The sequence below is a fragment of the Vigna angularis genome, chromosome 2, assembly GCF_016808095.1.
Source record: "Vigna angularis cultivar LongXiaoDou No.4 chromosome 2, ASM1680809v1, whole genome shotgun sequence".
NCBI lineage: Eukaryota > Viridiplantae > Streptophyta > Magnoliopsida > Fabales > Fabaceae > Vigna > Vigna angularis.
This window is the reverse complement of record NC_068971.1, coordinates 28,906,838-28,927,606: the sequence shown is the minus strand read 5'-3', so window position 1 is coordinate 28,927,606 and position 20,769 is coordinate 28,906,838. Positions and strand designations below refer to the sequence as shown.

The window sequence follows — 20,769 nt, the reverse complement described above, 5'->3', positions numbered from 1 at the left end:
ATCAAATTTGTCATTTTTCACCAAAATGCATTGTGATAATCGATTATCACTTAAGATAATCGATTATCTCAATGAAATTTACCTAAAAACATCACATAGGAAGGGATAATCGATTATCACCCTAGATAATTGATTATTCTTGAAACCACACTCAAAACCAACATGCAGACAATCGATTGATAACTAATGATAATCGATTATTGTCGAACCAAAATACATCATGGACATGATTCAAGCATTCAAACATACATACATGAATCCTAGATCACGTGGAAACATAGTTAACACATCATACATGCATTCAAGCATCAAACACACTCAATCATTGACATGCATTCAAACATCAAACTCATGTAAACATACTCAAACACATATAATACATCACTTGAATCATCCAGATCCAATCATTGACATGTTATACCCCCAATAATAGGGTGCAAAAGAGTCTCCGATAAAAACACCAAATAGGGTTTTCAATCAGCCAAACTAACTAAACTCAAAATGAAGAACCGTATGTCTCGAACCCAATGTTCATAAATCAGCCTAATCTAACAGTGAACGAATTCACAGTGGCGAAAACACCAGTGCAGAGTTTATGAAATTCTTCAAACTAGAGCTGCTGATGCAAGACTGTTTTGTCCAAAACAAGACCTCTGATTGATGATTTGAATGGTCGGAATGAAGAACCATACATTTGGAACTCACTGTCCAAAAATCATCCCGATCCAATGGTGAATGACTTTACAACGATGAAAACACCAATGTAGGTTTTATGTTATGCAGGAATGTGACTTCTTCTATTCCTTTCTCTCTCACTTGCCTTTTCCTTCTCTTCAAATGACTCTATTGTGCCCTACTAATCTGACCCATCTCCACTAAAACAAAGTGAGACATAATGGTCCACATTATTTAGCCTATTCTTCACATAGGAAGGGAGTCCAATAACCCAATACTTACAACATATATTTGCATGAAACTCCCAAGCATCATAACTTTGTTCTCCCTTAGCATCAAACCCTTTGTTGGGATAACCCAACAAAACATACATAATACATCCATAAGGAAAACTCATCACAAATATTACATAAACAAACAAAGGTAAGTGATGACTTGGATCCCAGGATAAGTCATGGACCTATTACTCAGGGTATGGCTAGGAAGCTTCAATAAGACTTAGAAGAGTTATCCCAAGAAGGACAAACGTTATTACCACACTTTGAATGGATGTCAGGAGCCCAACTAGACGGATCAACATAAACCATACCAACACATGGAGAGGGGCAGCAAACTTGGAGATGTTCCATCCCACTGGCGCCCGAGCACCCAATTTTCCACCGCTCGAGCGCAAGTGAATCCAGCCAGCACCAGCATACGAGGCCATCCTGACCGAGTGACGCTAAGCGCCAACTCTACCGCTCAAGCACCAACGAAGCTGCTTTCTTTTTTTAGGACGTGTCTCTTGTGCTCCTTCTAGATCTTCAGCACCCACCTCATGCACATACACGTGGCATATGATCCACACTTAGTAGGATTGATTAACATCCTAGATGAGTAGAGTAGGAGGTGAATTTCTCTTATAAAATCACCATTAGCTTTCCTTTGTAATCGCTTTTGATGATATATGAGTTTATTCTGCTGATGCATTTCCAACCCAAAACTCTGTCCAAAAGTCACTCAAATTGAGCTTCCCTACTCCACCTAGCTTCCTTCCAAAGTGAAGGTCGTTTGAGTTAGAGTTTCCCTCACCATAAAGCTCTTCATCCACCATTTACAACCACTGTTTCATCATTGCACCTTGCTGCCCAAATCACAAGCACCTCATTCGTTGCATTCAAAGCCATCACCCGCTGGAGCAACCCATCAATAAGCTTCCCCATACCTTGGCCAATCATAAGGCTTTATCTACAACCCTAAAACACCACAAATCTTCCTTTACACTAAGAGTTTTTCGTCGCTCTCTTTTCTTCTCTCAAAATGCCAATCTGTTTTCTCTCTTTGATTTAGTGTTTCTATAGTTTCTAAACACCAAACCAGCCCTTAATTAATTTCTACACCAATTAAATAAAAGTGAAAGACCCTTTTGCCCCTAGACAAAAATATAAAAATATAAAAATAATAAATAATTATGTTCTAACAAAGTATACACTCAATAACACTAATTTCCAAACAAAAACTCAAAGTCTCAAAAATTACTTTATTTTTAAAACTCTTATTTTCTCAAATCTTATAAAAGCCATTTAGTAGAAAAAATTAGAGAAAACTATAATATAATTTTAATTTCATATTATTTTTGAAATTCATATTACAAATTATTAAATCTAAAAGATAAATTTACAATATAAATTGTATAGTTCAATTAAAATTAATATTTCTAAACTCTAAAAATAATATGGAATATTATAAATTCCATAATCCAAAACTATAACTAAAACGCAAAATTTTTTTATATCATTCCTTTCTATAAATTTCTAGCAGGGGTATACTTGTAAGTTTAAAAAATATAAAGGTGCTGAAAGACCTCCTTTAAAAAGTTGGAGGCGCAAGGAAAAATATTGGAAAAATTAATGGGGTTACAAAACGTAAAAGACTGGACCCAATTCAAACTACTGAGCCCGGAACTACTACCAACTCATGGGCGTCGCCTTCTCCGTTTTGGAAGGAAAAGAATTCCACTCAATTCTCTCCTGCGGTACTTAATCCCCTAGACTCGTTTTCCAAATAACCCTCTTTCTCCATCTTCGTCAGTCCCTCACTCAAGGAAATACATGGGCAAAACGAGAAAACGTGGCCGAAAGCCCAAGCTCGCAACTGAAGAAGAAACCGCGTCCCAAGATTACAGCACCGCCTCCATAAACGACGCCGTTTCGCTTCCAGCCACCACCGCCACCGCCGAAGCCGTTGAACCCAACGACCCGGATTCTCAAGGGTGCCGCCGCGGCCGCTCCAAAAAGATCAAGGTAGCATCGCCGGAGCGCCGCAGCTCTAGGCTGGCTGATTCGAACGGGGATTGTGCGGCAGTGGCGGAGACGCCGCTGATACCTAAGTGGGAGGGCACGGTGAAGGTGGTGCCATCGATGGACGCGGTAGTGAAGGTCTTCTGCGTCCATACAGAGCCTAATTTCTCGTTGCCGTGGCAGAGGAAGAGGCAGTATAGCTCGAGCAGCAGTGGCTTCATCGTGGGGGGACGGAGGGTTCTCACAAACGCGCATTCCGTTGAGCATCACACACAGGTCAAGCTCAAAAAACGCGGTTCTGATACCAAATACCTGGCGACCGTACTCGCCATCGGGACCGAGTGCGATATCGGTATTTCAATTTAACTTCATCTCATCCTTCTTAATATTTTGCTGTCATGTTAGGGAGGGAAATTATGAACACTGTTATTCTTTATTTTTTAGTTGGTGCCTTGTTTTGTTCTATGTTTTTTATATGTGAAGATCACAACTAACATGCTTTCCTATTTAAAGAGAGGGAGAGGTGGGGGTAATATGACTTGCATGCCTAGCGTGGGAAATTAATGGATTATTGAAGGAAAGGAGATATGGATTTGCATGTAAACGAGGTTTTAAATTGCAGTAAGGGTTTCCCTGTGACTCTTGATATTGCAGGAAATTGCAAACAAATGCAATGCGGTTGATGCAACTGCAATTGTGGGTTTGCAGCTTTGAAGACTCTGGGGATTCCAAAACCCTTAATGTTGTAACTGAACATTTGAAACCTTGCATGGAAATGAGGTTGATGATTATTCCTTATTTGAATTTTATTTGAGTTTTAGAGAGTTATGTTAGGGAAGGAAAAATGTTTGAGGTGTGCATGGTTTGGAACATAGTGGAATAAGGTAGAGCTTTTATGTTAGAGTGCCATTTTTATTCGTTTTAAGCACTCAGCCTGTCAAGATTTGCGTGGCTTCTTTTATATTCTTAATTCCACCACATTCCTTTTTTTTGGCCTTTTCTTTTGAGATTTGCAGATGTTAGTTTACTTTACACATACGCTTGATTAATTAATTTTTGTGATGTCTGTTATCCTTCTAACGATGGTTCAGCAATGTTGACGGTGAGTAATGATGAATTTTGGGAGGGAGTTTCACCTGTGGAATTTGGTGATATGCCTGCCTTGCAAGATGCTGTAACTGTTGTTGGATATCCAATTGGAGGTGACACAATCTCTGTGACAAGTGGTGTTGTTTCACGTATGGAAATACTCTCTTATGTTCATGGTTCAACAGAACTTCTAGGACTGCAGGTAACATAAGTTCTAAGACATCCCTTTTTACTTTTCCATCTTTGTTCGAGTTGTCCATTTTTATATGTTAAGTTGAAGTGTCTCTTCAAATTTCTTTGCAGATAGATGCTGCGATAAATTCCGGGAATTCTGGTGGACCTGCTCTCAATGATAAAGGAAAATGTGTTGGGATTGCATTCCAGTCTCTTAAACATGAAGATGTGGAGAATATAGGATATGTGATACCCACCCCAGTTATCCTACATTTTATCCAAGACTATGAAAAGAATGGGGCGTATACAGGTATCTAAAAGCAGTTTGGTAATTTTGTATGTCTTTTATGCTGTTATAAGTATAGAATAAGGAACTGATCCTATATAATTAAGAATATATAGATTATATATATATATATATATATATATATATATTATTAGGAACTTTTTTGTTTATTCCTATATTGTATCTTTGTTATTAGAGGATATCAGTTCTCCTCTGTATTGTACTGATTCCATTCTCAATATAAATAAAGCACATGTGCTGTCGTTGAAACACATGGTTTTAGCTCATGTTTCTCTCTTTCCTAGAGTTTAACATTGTATCTAGAGCCTATTTCAAAATTGTGTTGTCCAGGTAGACCCACCATCCCCAAAGGAATTTTTCTTGTAAACCTTTCTGCCAGATTTGCTTCACCGTTTTGGTGAAACTGTGTTGGGATTGCGCCACACAATCTATCCAATCATTGACGAGAGCCACAATCATCATCTGATGCTCCAATCTACTTTTCCGTCTCTTTAGGTTATTTTTTTGCTACTTTTAGGAAAAAATGGTCCTCCTACACTTCATCAACCTCCAAAACAAATTCTCCCACCTTTTGTAGCCATATTTTTAGTATATTGAGAATATGAACGAATCTAACTATTCCAATTGGACTTTTGAAATTGGGTAATGGTTAAGTGGTTGGGCCATAAATCCCTTCTCACTACCACTGGTGAATTTGTTTCTACTAAAAACAGAGAACAATGGATAAAGATTGATAATCAACTACATAGTGTTATTAAATACACTATTCACATCTCAAACCTATTTTTCATCCCCATGAGCTGTGTGCATCAGTTTGGAGTGAGGCCTGCACCCTTTATACCAATGATGCAATGTTTGTGTGGTGTGTACCAAGATCTCTTAACACTTCTTGCTTGACGACATTTTGTGGGTCCTATGTTTGCTTATCTTGGGTGGCTTCATGCAACCTTACATGATTTTAATGTGCTCCTCCCACCATCTGCAAATGTTAAGAAGGATTTTGATAACCACAATATGTTCTTTATGACCTTAGGCTTTTATGGCTTGCCACATGCGTTACCCTTTATTAGATTTTGAGATCATTAGTAAACCTTTCTATGTATTTCGTATCATTTTTACTCTTTTCTTCAAAAAGTAAACACAAAGACACATACATCATTTTAGGGGAAAACCCTACCTCTGCATCATTGAGTAATAATATCAGACGCTTTCACATAGGTAATTCTAAAAGTGGTCCAAAATGTAAACATTGCCATTGCATTCTACATATGATTAATAAGTGTTGAAAGCTTCATGGGAAACCCCCTTTGTTCGCATAATTTTGCCTAGACCTGTATTGTTTAGTCACCTTTTTCTCCTACCTTACAATTGTTAGAATAGGCATTAAATATAGTTAGGAAGTAGTTGTATTGCGAAAATGCTATATACTTATTAGGATCCTATCTTTGTATCTAAGTATGTATGATTATATTTGATCTTACCTATACTCATTGAATCAGGATCCTATCAATATAAATATGAGGAGAGTTTTCAAGCTCTCTCAATTACTCTTAAATATAGTCTCTTATTTTTCTTAACTGCAACTAAACTATCTTCGACAACATTTGAAAACTGTGAAATGGTGTGCAACACGCCAATCCACTAGTAACATTGCTTCGTATCATATTTCTGTTATTAGATGATACAGTAAAAGGAAGGGAAGGGCAATTTAGGAAGGTCCAAAAGGTTTATGAGAGGAGAAAGTGGAAACCCATTGCTTGGGGTCCACACACACGCACCATGATTCTGTTGTAACAGAATTGCACACGTATCTGAAAGGAAGGGAGGAGACAGATGAATGTAGGAGAGAGGGTCAATCCTGGAGAGAGGGGGATTTTTAGGAATGTTTTCGGGCAGGGACAAACTAGAGGCTAGTCTGGTTTTGTAGGGAAAGGTTTACTAAAACCTCTTTTGTTCCTGTTTATGGAATAATACATCGTCTCTCTAATTCTCAGTCTCACTGTTACATTAATCTTATCATTAAAGGTATCATCTATTCATTGTATTGATTCCGTTTTCTCAATATAAATAAAGAACCTGTGCTGTCTCAAAAACACAGGGTTTCATCTTATTGTTTAAATCTTTCCTAGGGTTTAACAAGCTTAAAAGTTACTTTTTACGTTGAAGCTTTTGGAAATGTGTTATTGGATCTAGTTATGGAATAAAGACTAAGAAAGAAAAAAGTTCCTAAAGTTAGCATATCTAAAAGAGATACACAATAAATAAATAGGTTAAGTGATATAGAAAGATTAACGGGAGAATTCTATAAACAATATTGTTTATTGTTCAGAGTGGTTTCCTTATCTTATGGCCCTTACATTTTTGTGTACTTTAGTTTGTCTGTTATAACACGATTTTAAATAAAGTTGTCTTTAACTTCTTGGCTTTCAGGATTTCCAATCCTTGGAGTTGAGTGGCAGAAGATGGAAAATCCTGATTTGAGAATGTCAATGGGTATGGGACCGGACAAAAAAGGTGTGCGTATTAGAAGAATTGAACCAACAGCTCCAGAATCCCATGTTTTGAAGCCATCTGATATAATTCTCAGTTTTGATGGTGTCAATATTGCCAATGATGGAACAGGTAATCTGGCATGTTTTTATTCTGAAACAAATAGTGATCACATTAAGATGATTTATGCATGTTGTTGAACTATAAGAAAAAATACAAGCTTTGAGTTGAAACTGTGCGTTTAACACATGTAACTTATTTATATTGATTTATTTATGTATCAAATATGCATAATGGACTTATATGCAAGCAAATGAATCTTTCACCAACCCATTTACATGAAAATTTTAATCAAGAACCTATCAGCCAACACTCATCTTTCATAGACCAATTTGGGTATTTACTCTATTTGTAATCATAAGGATGTGATCTCTTTTTTTGTAATTATAAAAAGGTCTTTATTGCTATAAATTGTAACACATGTGGTTGTAAATAAATAGCTGACTAAGAATTCAAGTTTTTCAAATATTATTGCACTTTCAAGAAATAGTGTGGGCTGTGATAATTTATTTCATGTTTTAATCAAATTATGGGGCGCTTGGGGTATTTTAGAACTTAAAAATGCATAGCTGGATTTGTTTATTTGGTGAGGTCTGATATTAGTAAAGCGTATGTTGTTGCTTGTGAAACATGCCAAAGAAATAACTGCTTCACACTGTCTCCAGCTGGTCTATTGCAACCCGTCTGTATTCCTGACAGGAATTGTTTGTTAAGGAGGTTTCTGGTCTACTTTGATTTCCCTATTTTACTGTTTTGGATTGTGATCAAATTTTCATAAGCACCTAAGGAACTCCCAAAGATGGACAAATGGAGGTTGTCAAGAGATACTTAGATGTGTACTTGCACTGTTTTTCATTAGTTTCTATAACCCTCATTAACCTTTTATCTCATGCAAGGTGAATGGGATTTCCTCCAACTTTAACTAAATTTACATCTGACTCCTGTCCATTCTAGTGTATCCTGAATTCCTCACCTAACATGCACAAGATCAAGTTAGTTCCCCCCAATAGCATCAATCACAAAGTTTGAGTTACCACAATTATTGTTGAAGCAGTATTACTAAATATCACCTAGTTACCACCCAAATACTTTGGCCAAGTATAGCTTACCTTATCTATCAAGATAAGCATTGCAAAATCCTTGACTATTTGTACTAGTTTCATGGTTTCTTTTCTTCATCTATATTTAGCCCTAACACTCACTACTTGACAGGTGAATTCCTCTTTTCTTCCCGTTTGGGCTTATTTAGCTGTATTTGTTCTTCCTCGTTTCTTCCTCGTCATTATATACATCTACTATTAATATTGTCAGTTTGTTTGATGATGGTCGTCTACGGAGTCCACATATATAACAGCCCCTTGGCACTTATTGCCTGCAATTCCTAGTGTGTCAAACTTCTGGCTCCTTGTACCCACCTTGCTTGGCCTTCCATTATGCTTGATTTGCACCACTTCCTTGTCCTCTCATTCATTCCTTGCTCACCCTGCTAGATGTGCTTAATGTTGTCCATATTTGTATTGTATGTGTGCCTCCTTTATGCTTTTTGGAATTTGAATTTAAATGACTTGATATTGAAAAGAAATAATTCTTGAGGACTTGATTGATCCCTCTCATAATCTTCTATTTATAAAAATAAATTGATACAAGAGTACATGATAATTAGGATAACCTTAGACACACTATAATCATGATAAATAGTGTAACCTAGACACAATATAATCATGATAAATAGGGTAACCTAGACACAATATAATCATGATAAATAGGGTAACCCTAGACATAATATAATCATGATAAATAGGATAAATATTCTAAAAAGATGCATTAAAGTTTCATCACTATGGGCTGGCTACTTTAATAATCCCCACTCAGTTTTGCCCTCTTCATGTTTTTTGTTGTGAATTGTGGTTGTAGTTTGTTGCCTTAAATGACACATTGTTTCTCTTACTGTACTCAACTTGACTTCTTAATACACACAGAGCTGAGTTATCAAATATTTATATGTCATGAAAGATTTCAACCTAAATCAAATATTTATATGTCATGGACATCGAGAGGTTCAATACTAAATCCAGAAATAAAAATCTTACCTAAAGATAAAAAATGTATTAATATTTAAGTTATTTACTATAAATAGCATTAGTATTTACATTGTAAAATAAAATATTAATAAATCATGATAATGTAACTTTAGTAACTGGAAATATATCAAATTCATATGAACAATTATCATCAGTTATACAATTACCTCACTTATAAACACTTAATATTTATTCATAAGTCATAACTTATAACAAGTTTTGGTTTGATGAAAGCTTTCGATCTGTATGATTCTGGTGTCCACACTCCCATTTGAGACATTTAAAAACTTTGTATGCAATATACAAGATTGGAAAACTATATTTGAAAATATAATAACAACACTTAATGTAATCAGATCCCTATTATTTAGGGATGTAATTAGATCCATATGGTTAAGGGATATTTATGTTATACACTTTAACTATAATTTGCTAAATATGGAATAATAAATCAATTGTGTTAAGTGTAATGGTTGTTTTGAAACATTTGAAAACCTTGTTTGCAATGCAAAATAAGAAAAGGTGTTGCTAATTATACTTTATGCTAAGAAATGATGTTTAAAAAGATATTTAAATTGATATATTTTCCATAAATTTTATTTCATTGCACCAATGGAAACCATTGTTGATTTTGTGCTAAACATCTCTTGAACCTTGTTTTTAACTAATCAACTATATCCTTTTTTAGTACTAGTAGTTTGTATAGTTCTTCAGTGCTAAAATCTAATTCTGGGATAAATTTGTAGTTCCATTCAGGCACGGGGAGCGCATTGGTTTCAGTTACCTTGTCTCTCAGAAGTACACTGGGGATAGAGCTCAAGTAAAGGTTCTCCGGAATTCACAGATACTTGAATTTAACATAAAACTTTCAACTCATAAGCGACTTGTTCCAGCACACATCAAAGGCAGGCCTCCTTCGTATTACATCATTGCTGGATTTGTTTTTACGGCTGTTTCTGTCCCCTATCTTCGTTCTGAGGTGAGTAGTTATCTTTAGTACATGCTGTTTCTACTTTTGTATATACTGTTTGTACAAATTGCTGATTCCCATACCCTTCTGTTTTGTCTGCCACGTGTCTTATCTTTCTGGCTAATTTTCTTCTGTTTTATGGGGAGCTGTATGCAAACAATTGTTTGCTATTGTGTGGATTGAATTCACATGTTTTCTTCGTCACTGCCATAAGCAGAATATTTGTGTTAACTCATGAAATTGTTTGTTTTGAACTTATGACATTTCTTGGGCTTTTTCACTTTATGAAGTTGGTAGCTGATGAATTGGTTGCATATGTTGACAGAAATGGTACACATTCATGTAATATAATCCCCTTGTGTCTAAGCAGTGCCGAGGAACTCATATTCATATATTGCACAAAGCATTACATAGGGATGGACCCAAGGTCATATACAAAATATATCTATAGTATATCTAACACTTCCCCTCAAGCTATAACATACTTAGTCAATCCTAGGGCCCCACAATGGTTTGGTGAATATATTGATCAACTGATAACTAGAATTAACAAATTGAGTGGCAATGTTCCTTGATAAAATATTTTCACATATGAAGTGGCATTCTATCTTGATGTGTTTGGACTTGTGAAATACTTAACTTGAGGTAATATCACCTAGTTACCATCAAAAAGCTTTGGCTAACTTATTGATAAGCATTGCAAAACCCTTGATTCTTTTTATTAGTTTCATGCTTTTTAGTTCCATGTTTTTTTAGTCTTCATTTGTATTTAGTCCAAACACTCAGCTGCTTAACAGGTGAATTCCTCTGTGTCCTTCCTTTTGGGTTAATTTAGACGTATCTATTCTTCCTAGTCCCTTCCCTGTCATTATATAAATCTACTATTAATCTCGCTAGTTTGTTTGATGAAGGTCTATGGAGTCCACATTTATAACAAAGCCTAACAAAGGCCCTAGGCACTTCTTCCCTGTAAATTCCTAGCATGTTCCCCTTGTTCCCATTCTTCTTGACCTTCCATCATGCTTGATATGCACCACTTCCTTGTCGTCTCATTCACTCCTTGGTCATCCTGCTGGATCGGCTTAATGTTCTCTATATTTGTCCCTCCTTATTGCTTTTTGGATTTTGAATTTAGATGAATTAAATTTGGCAATTGCTTCTAGAACCCCATCAATTTTTATGTGCATCCCTTCATTTTTTGGAATTCTAATTTTGCCCTTGTGAGTTTTCTTTGAACTGGTTTCCTTCATCGAAAAAGTGGTTTGTTGTGGTTGACATAATAGGGAGAGAATACTCTAGCGAGCATTAGTTGGGATAGTGGTGATTTGTCAAAGTCAAAGAGGTCATAGTATGTTTATTAAGGTATAAAATGTCTTTTTCATGGTTCATAGTTGGCTAAAATGTCAAACTTGAGCTTACTTGGATCCTTTATTTATACTATTTGAAATGGAATTTTACTTAGTTGACCTAATCAAGGTCCAAATGTACCTTAACCTCGTTATTTAGTTGACTCAAGATTTACCTTTGCTAAGCTATGCTTATGTTGGTAAACTATTTTTCCGAGGGTTGTTTAGCCTACTGATTAGGTAACAGATCAGTTTCGGTTGGTCATCGATCAAACGAAGTGCCAGTTGCAGAGTCGCTCCCATGAACTCTATAGCTCTGTCTAGTTTTGGCATATTAGAGGTTAGAGGTGGAGGTGGCCTAGGTGCCATAACTCTGCTCACATACATATCCAGAATTGAAGGAAACTACAACATGACAAATAGAACACAAGTATTTCAAAAGGATCTATTTACAAAGGCTCTAAACCTAAAGCTAAACAATCACATCATCCTTACCCTCTGCTGGATCAACTCCTGCTTCCTCATCTGGTGATATAGCAAAAGAAGAAAGACGAACACAAGACAAAAACACAACAAAATGGTAAGCTAATTTGCAAAAGAGTTTTCATATAATAGAACTAAAATTAACATCACATACAAACCATTGATAAAGACAAACATATCACAAATAAAGACTAAACAAGACTCAATTATCCAAATACATGCATTGATATCATATTCTAGCAAGTTTTCCACTTATGGTGGCCTCTACTGCTTTGCATAGTCATTGCCAATGAGTTTCATCCTACTACACACAAGGTTAATCCCTTATCGTCTTAGGCCAAGGTAAAACCCCTAGACTAGGACCTCCTGTAGGTATTCAAACCTATGCGAAACAACCTTAAGAACTGTAGATCTTTATTCCGCAATACACTAGGTTTCCTCCAAATGGAGAAACTGAAACACATACAACTTCTTGTTATTCGAGAGAACTAGCCTCTCCACTTCCCTAGATTTACAAAACTTCCAAAACAAAGATAAAAACTGCTAAACAATTGCCCATGCAGACTTTATAAAAGTTTGAGACAACAAAAATACCCCTCAGACACTTATAATTGTTTGTTAGTTTTTATTCCTTGTAGTATAAACCTTCCCCTCCATGAAGTTTCACCTTGTCCTCAAGGTGAAAAGTAGGAAACCTCTTATTGATGGTAGTAGCAGCTTCCCAACTGTTTTCAATGGGTAGGAGGTGTTTTCAATTGTACTAACTACCTTCTTTTTTCCTTATTTTGTAAACTGTATCAAACCTATCAACACCCACTCCATGAAGATACACCTTATGCTCTGGGTGAAAGTCTTGAAATTCTTCATGAATGCAGGTAGCAGATTCCCCTAACTCATGAATATACTCTTTCGAAATAAGCAGCATATAGAGCTGTTTATTTTTGCAAGTATAGTTAGGCCTGAACTTCTCATCACACTTGAAACATAAGTCCTTTTTTATCTTGCAATTCTTCTTGGGACAATTTTCTAAATGGTGCCTCTCCTTGTTGAGTCCCAGAAGGAGAACTATGGGTGGTGCTCACACAGCCACTACGCTCTCCACTTCCTTTGTTGGAGTTGGTAAAACCCATTGAATTTCCCCCTTCTTTTGAGTAACTGCGAGTACGACAACTGTATGTAGGTGTTACTTTGAAGCTGCACAGTGAGAGATTCCCCTTGGTGGTGACTCTAACCTTTTCTTCCACCATTTGAGCCTTCATCATAAACTTAATAAGATTCTTGGGCTCATACAACTTACCTCAGCCTATATTTCTTCATTCAAACCATTCAAGAATATGCCAATCAAATAATCTTGTTGCATTCATTTCATGAACTCTGCATATTTTTCAAATTGCTCAATATATTCCCCGACTTGTCCTTTTTGGCATAGGCCAATCAAAATTTCAGAGAGGTTTTGCAGCATTGTTGGCTAAAATCTTCTAACCACTGCGTCTTTGAAGGCTTCCCATATGGGATGTGGATTGCATGTTTCCCACCATTGAAACCAATTCAAAGCTTTCCCCTCCAGTGCCAACATAATAGTCTGCATTTTCTCCTCCTCACTAACCTCTTTCAAACGGAAATACCACGCTAATCTATTTGTCCACCCATAAGCTTCGTCCCCTGTAAACACAGGAAAGTCCAACTTCCTCCATTTGGCAGAAATCCCAAAAGAACCTCCTTCTTCGTTTCCCCATTATCCTCATGGCCATCCTTGGCAACAAAATCTTGGTCCTCTTGAATCAAGGGATGTTAGGCGTTCAACCAGCCCCGTCAGTCCTTGAATCCTCTCTTCTAGTTGGACGATCTTCTCCAACCCATCCCATCGTGCCTCCATTCTTGTGTTGACCATAACCTCTAATGGGCCCTCACTTCACCAGCAAAGAGGCTTTGGATACCAATGATAGGTATTTAGACCTATGCAAAACAACCTTGAGAACTATAGATCTTTATTCCAGCAATAAACTAGGTTTCCTCCAAATGGAGAAACTGAAACACACATACAACTTCTGGTTATTCGAGAGAACAAGACTCTCCACTTTCCTAGATTTACAAAACCTCCAAAATAAAGATAAAAACTGCTAAACAACTTATAAAAGTCTGAGACAACAAAACTATCCTTCAGACAGTTATAACTGTCTGTCAGTTTTTATTCCTTCTAGTATAAACCTTTCCCTTGAACCTATCATCCTACTACTCTCACCACATAACCTATTTTTCTGTACATGAGTCTAGATGATTATTAGGGTGTCAGGATAACCTCTAATATTAAATCTTTATATCAATGCATACACTAAAGAAACTTAGGCCTAATCCACCTTGGATGAGGCACACCATCATCACTTAGATCACATACATAGATAATTCCATCATTAACTCCTAACCTTATCATAATTATATCAGAACACAAAGTAGTTAAAATTGAAATGATAGAACAACTTTCAGTCTCGCTCAACAAGTAGTGCCAAAAGGCCCACTCGCTCAACTACTAGAACCTAACCCAATCCAACCGTTATAATATTAACTTAATTTATCCATTGTGTAACCACTTTTTAATGTGGTTGTTATTATTAGTTACATCTTTACATATTTGTATCTCGAGTTAAGTTTTTTAAATGTCTATGAATCTTACCGTTCATGATAAGAAATAATTCACGTACGAAAAATAAGCTTTTCGATATGCGATACGATTTGCGATTCAACTACCATGGTTATAGATGCATTGCGTTTTGTGGCTGTACAAATTGTGTAAGAATGTGAAACTGATGTTTGTTTGTTGTAGGAATTTGTGTATGTTTTGACTATTTTGTATTTTAGTTTATACTCATTACTATTTTATTTTCTGATTTGTTTTACTTATATCCAGTATGGTAAAGATTATGAATTTGATGCACCGGTGAAGCTTCTGGACAAGCATCTACATTCTATGGCGCAGTCTGTTGATGAACAGCTTGTAGTTGTTTCTCAGGTTTCTAGATTTCCCTCGATAACCTTTTAGTTTGTTTATTACCATTCCATTACCAGATTTAGAGGTGCTCATACTTGAAATGTGCTATATTGCTAGGTTCTTGTGTCTGACATCAATATTGGATATGAAGAGATAGTAAACACTCAGGTTAGAGAATATCATGCAGATATTACCTTTTTATATTATTGTAGTATCCATTAAGTTTTGTTCTTTGCCTGTGTAGGTTCTTGCTTTCAATGGTAAACCTGTGAAGAATCTGCAGAACTTGGCCACGATGGTAGAGAGCTGTGATGATGAATATCTAAAGTTTGATCTGGAATACCAACAGGTTTTTCCTCATTGACATATTCCAGTCGGTTCATTGTGTCGCTCATGTTAAATAGATATATGCCCCCAACTTATTTTGTTCGAAATAAATTTTTGATTTTTTTTTATGGTCTTAGAATTTAGGCTAAGTGTCTAACTCTTAACCCTTCAAAATCAACTTGTGAAGTTAGGATTGTCCTAGTTTTATTAACTTTATTTTAATCACATATCTAGTTGGTGTGAAATAAACGCCGCCCTTGAGGTTGCAATTGGGGCCACAACCTAGGCATGGGAGTGACTACGATTAAGACTACGATTAATACGGCTATCCAACATATGGTTACCATACATATTAATCCTAGCAAGTTAAAAAACTATTATAAATAAAAAGGTACCAATTTATATGAAGATTACCTTATTAATCTTGCGTGTTGTTGTTTTCTTTCTTAACATTGCATATAAGAACGATTCTGATACTCCTTTTTTTTTTAATTTCAAAGAATTGGACATATCTATTATAAATTACATTCTCTTCTGCTTATTCAAATTAAATCTATCAAATGAGTATAGTCTGCTATAAATTTTTTGCTATGATATGACTGATTTGAAATTCTGAGTACCCTTTTTCTGCCAGATAGTAGTGTTAAAGACCAGTACTGCAAAGGCTGCAACCTTGGATATCCTCACCACACATTGTATACCTTCTGCAATGTCTGAGGACCTGAAGTCATAAAAAATTTTGCTGCATGCTAAAGTTACTCCTAATTGCCTCTGCTTATTCTTTTAAGTGGTGTTACACATTCACTACCAGATTGCCGTACTATATACTCTGCACCCATCAATGAGATAAAGGCTTCTTCTCACGCTGAAAGTTACAGCAGCAGAAGATGGGAGAAAGATCTGGCAAAATACAATATACGCTTCGTTAAATTTATCTCATTTCAAGTTGAAGTGTTCTGTACTGTATTTAAATTGATCATTCCATTTTTTATTCCTTTTTGGTGCAAAATTTATGTTGTGCAAAGAATGATTGGTGGAGGAATAGGAAGTATTATTTCATTAACGGATCATTTATCAAAAAATTGACTTTCTTATGGTCTAATTTTTCTTAGGCGGGCAAGACGTGTGAAATTTCTCGTTGAGGATATAGCTACTTTCATGAAGTTTATTACTCCGTTTTACTTTTTATGTCAATTGTGTTCTAAAATTCAATAAAATGTTTCAATTAAGTTCTATTTTGTTGACAGTGTTAACATTGTTAAGGATTGAGTGATTCGCATGCTTATTTGACAAGTGATGTATATGTAACATACATTTATTTTTTGAAATGCAAATTTGCTTGAAATGTTTTAACCAGTCCCTTTTCTTTCACCAGACATCTTCATTCTCACATTATTCATGATTTCTAGCTATTATCTTCTTCCTATCCTTTAATCCAACCTACGAAGCTCCTCTCCACACATGAACAACACTTCATCCTTCACATTACTCACCCACCATACTTTTTAGGGACAATACAACAATCCCAATCTCACCCTTACACACCACCATTATCTGATTCTTCATTCACCTCCGCATATACTGAGAAAAGAAGGCATCTTTAGTGCAAACTAGTATAGTTCAATATTTTTTGTCCAGTGATCTTAGAACTAGAACATTTTTTGCAATAAATTGTCCAACGAACATAGTCCACGTCCTATTATATAACACCACTAAAGCTTTACGAAAATTAATGTCAAAATTTTCCTAGTGAGAATTCATTCGCTCAGCAGCCTAAACTTTTTCGAATTAGATTTCATTTTCGTTCAAGTGAGAATTTGGTTCATCCAACGAAATAAGTACTAAGGTGAATCCTTTAAATTCTCGTCCAATGGGCAAAACTCTTTTGGAAAATAAATTATGCAAACTTGTACATTGAGCATACCTATTATTCAACGAGTCTATATAATTTCAAAAAACGAAATTTGTAATTTCAGATAATATCAACCATACCAATTTCGCAATAAACCACATTAATCAACTCAATTCATCAAAATTACAATACCAAACATATAACCCTTCAAAACATAAAGTAACTAAAATTAGCTTCCTTAATCGTGAAACAACTCTATGAAATGACCTTCAGACTCATGAGATGCTTTATTTATAAATAACATAAACACGATGAAAAACACTAGAAGGGAGGAGGGGGAGGGGTGTAGGGAGATTCAACACACACATATATATAGATCTCCACACTAGTAAGATATTGTCCGCTTTGGGCTAAGCCCTCATGTATTTGCTTTTGGTACCATTTCAAAAGGCCTCTTACCAATGGAGGTATCTTATCTGTATATAAACTCATGTCCATATCTTATTTTATCTGATGTGGAATTTTGTTTGTACCCAACATCCTCCCCTCAAACAAAGGACTATGCTTCTTCTACCTCCCTTACAACGGAAGTCTTTTCTTATCCTCGAGTAGACTATGGTCAACATTGAGCATCTTTTTTTCCCTCTTTCACGATCCATGGTCACACAACACTGATCATCTCTTGCTCTCCACCTCTCATGATTCATTTGGCTATCTGCCATTGGCCACCTGCCAAGGCTTCACTTGATCATGGAGGGACGTACTCGTCTAAGCTCGGTTACTAGACCTGAACCATGGGCTCTAATACTATTTGTAGGGAGATTCAACACACACACACACATACACATAGATCTCCATACTGGTAAGATATTGTCCGTTTTAGGCTAAGTCCTCACGGATTTGCTTTTGGTACCACTCCAAAAGGCCTATTATCAATGGAGGTATCTTATGTGTATATAAACCCATGTCCATCTCTTATTTTATGCCTATTACTCTCGCGAAAAGGATGTGTAGATAATACAATGCAATTTAATAGACTCTTAGGATTTTTCTCTCGTCTTACAATAGTAAGCTTTTGATTCTATGAAGCTTGAGAGTATTTTCTTTTTTTATTTTGAGCTTTTTGTTTCTTCAAAGATTTTTCTTTCGTATTCGTGTGTTTATTCTCTTGCTCTTTTCTTTGACATTCTTCAATATATAGGTTTCAAGAAAATGTCCATTAGATAGTACTTTGCTTTGATCTTCGGATCTTAAGATCTTCTTATCCTTGTCGTAGGTAGTAGTCGTTGATTAAAGTCAACTTATCAAAAAATATATGTTTTTTCAATTCTTTATCAAAAGTAGGTTGTACGAACTTTTTGGTGCAACTTTTGATAGTGAGAACATTTCGTGAATGTCTAGTTTGTCTCTAATGATAGTGAGAACATTTCGGAAGAGTACAAGTTTTGGAGAGGAGAATGATCAACTTGATTTAAATAGGAAAGAATGTTAGTTATAGCCGATTTGATTTGTTATATCTATTTAATAAACATTGTACAAGTTATATTTGAGAAGAGATTTTGTACAACTTAGGTTTGGAAATCGAGATATTTTGGAAAATAAACGTTGACAGAGTACATAGGTTTTGAGAAGGTGGTCGAGTTAAAGGATTTATCTTCTAGATAAGGAAGATATTTAATGACTTGGTTGACACATAATAGATGATGGGACAAATTATTGCAAAAACTCAGATTTGAAATTTTTTGATCTGTCACTTAGAGTCTTTTAGAATCCTAGACATTTTGCTGAAGATGAGCTCAGTATTAGATACAACTTATGCATGTATGCGATTTTCTTATAGACAATATGTCTTAGATGATGTTATATATATATGACGTCACTTAGATGATGAGTCTTTGACGTTTGTTTCTAGGCGCTATATGATTGCACTATACATGTTGAGTCATATTCATTCAACGTTCTCATGTCGAGAATGGTGATTAGACGATGAAGTCTATCTTCCATTAATGGTTTCGCGAAGATGTCAGCTAGCTAATCTTTTTTGTTCACGTATTGTAAATCTACGATACCCTTGTTAACATGATCTCGTATGAAGTGATGCTTGACTTCAATATGCTTTGCGCGTGAGTGCAATCTAGGATTTTTAGATAAATTAATAGCAACATTATTGGCATAGTATATAGGGATCTTACTCTCGAAGTATTTGTAATCTTCTAGTTGATTTCTGATCCAGAGCAGTTGTGAGTAGTAGTGAGCGACATATATATATATTCTGCTTCAGCAATTGATAGCACAATTGTTTTCTGTTTCTTGCTCAACCACAAGACAAGGTTTCCTTCAATGAAGTGGAAGCCTCACTTTGTGCTTTTACATTCCACTTTTTCTCCATCATAGTCAGCTTCACAATAGCCTTCTAATTTGAAGCTTTCGCTTCCTTCGTAGCATAAGATGAGATTGATTGTTCTTATTAAATATCGAAAGATTTGCTTTACAACACTTAGATAGGTTTCTCTAGGATCTAACTAAAATCTTGCACATAGATAGACATTGAACATTATATTAGGTTTAGACATAGTGAAATAGCAAAGTGAACCTATCATTTGACAATAAGTAGTGTTGTCCACTTTTGTTGAGCTTTCATCTAGCACTAGGGTAGTTGTTGGATGTATTTGAGTCTTCATCTCCTTTGCTTCATCCATTTTGACCTTTTTTAGCAACTCCTTGATGTCTTTTGTCTGATGAATATATATTGCGTTTGTCTCTTGCTTGATTTGTAGTATGAGGAAGAACTTTAATTCACCCATCATGCTCATCTCAAACTCTTCTTGCATCATAGTAGAGAAGTCTTGGCAAAGACTCTCATCATGTTCATCTAACTTACTGCGATATACCTATTTAACTATGACTACATGTTTTCCTTATGCTCATTACACCAAAAATACAAATGCATCTTATTAATAATTGCATCCTTCTTTTCAAAACTTTTAATGAATTTTCTATATCATAAATCTTCCTCCTTTGCTTGTTAATGATAACATCTCTTTCATCAACATTTCTTCACAACACCGCTTAAAATAGTTATACATGACATTAGATGAACCACTTTGTTATTCAACACAAAAATAACAAAGGCAATGTTAATTACCAAGAAATATCTCTATTAGAAATAATTAAATTTGTTATTATTAATATAACTTTGTAGTTAGGACAATCCCAAAATTGTCTCCCAATATTATTTGAAGTTATTGTCATTCTTACTATTATCATCTTACCACAATTGCAAATGAGGATTATCCCAATTTTCCTTGAATTATCACCATGTGAAGAATGACAAATTCGATGCCTTAAATTGCAACAAGACAACAAAGATTGACAATCGGACATTGGTGTACCAAACAACAAACATGATTTTTGTCCGCGGAGGACTTTACAAAATCAATTTTCCTCCTAAAAAGACCTCACGCAATTCATAAACCCTAGTATACATATTTTCCATTTTATGGCCAATTTTGGTTTCAAGTTACAATAAAATAAATTAAATCCAACTCTTATTATGCATGATAGGTCCGGTCAATAACCATAAGGACCAAACGAAATATAATTATCAAAATTAGGACCAATTGAAACATAAAAAAAATAGTATTACATTG

The 20,769-nt window shown here is 35.4% G+C and overlaps 1 protein-coding gene across 2 annotated transcripts; it reads left to right on the top strand.

The window, feature by feature from the left end:
* The first annotated feature begins 2,594 nt into the window (after positions 1-2,594).
* Positions 2,595-16,492, top strand: LOC108329452 (protease Do-like 9). 2 transcript variants are annotated; one of them, XM_052873736.1, is made up of 9 exons: positions 2,595-3,306; positions 4,046-4,245; positions 4,347-4,527; positions 6,955-7,146; positions 9,902-10,134; positions 14,860-14,961; positions 15,058-15,108; positions 15,185-15,289; positions 15,906-16,492. In XM_052873736.1, exons 1-9 carry the CDS (start codon positions 2,766-2,768, stop codon positions 15,906-15,908), a joined length of 1,608 nt encoding a protein of 535 aa, XP_052729696.1. In that variant the 5' UTR covers positions 2,595-2,765; the 3' UTR covers positions 15,909-16,492. The 2 variants fall into 2 exon arrangements, with proteins under 2 accessions (XP_052729696.1, XP_017419145.1); XM_017563656.2 differs by having other exon boundaries at positions 15,902-16,492.
* The last annotated feature ends 4,277 nt before the right edge of the window (positions 16,493-20,769 follow it).

Coding starts and splice junctions, on each gene's coding strand:
- LOC108329452 (XM_017563656.2), top strand. CDS start 2,766: ATGGGCAAAACGAGAAAACGTGGCCGAAAGCCCAAGCTCGCAACTGAA. Junction 10,135..14,859: donor TCCCCTATCTTCGTTCTGAG/GTGAGTAGTTAT, acceptor ACTTATATCCAG/TATGGTAAAGATTATGAATT. Junction 14,962..15,057: donor AGCTTGTAGTTGTTTCTCAG/GTTTCTAGATTT, acceptor CTATATTGCTAG/GTTCTTGTGTCTGACATCAA.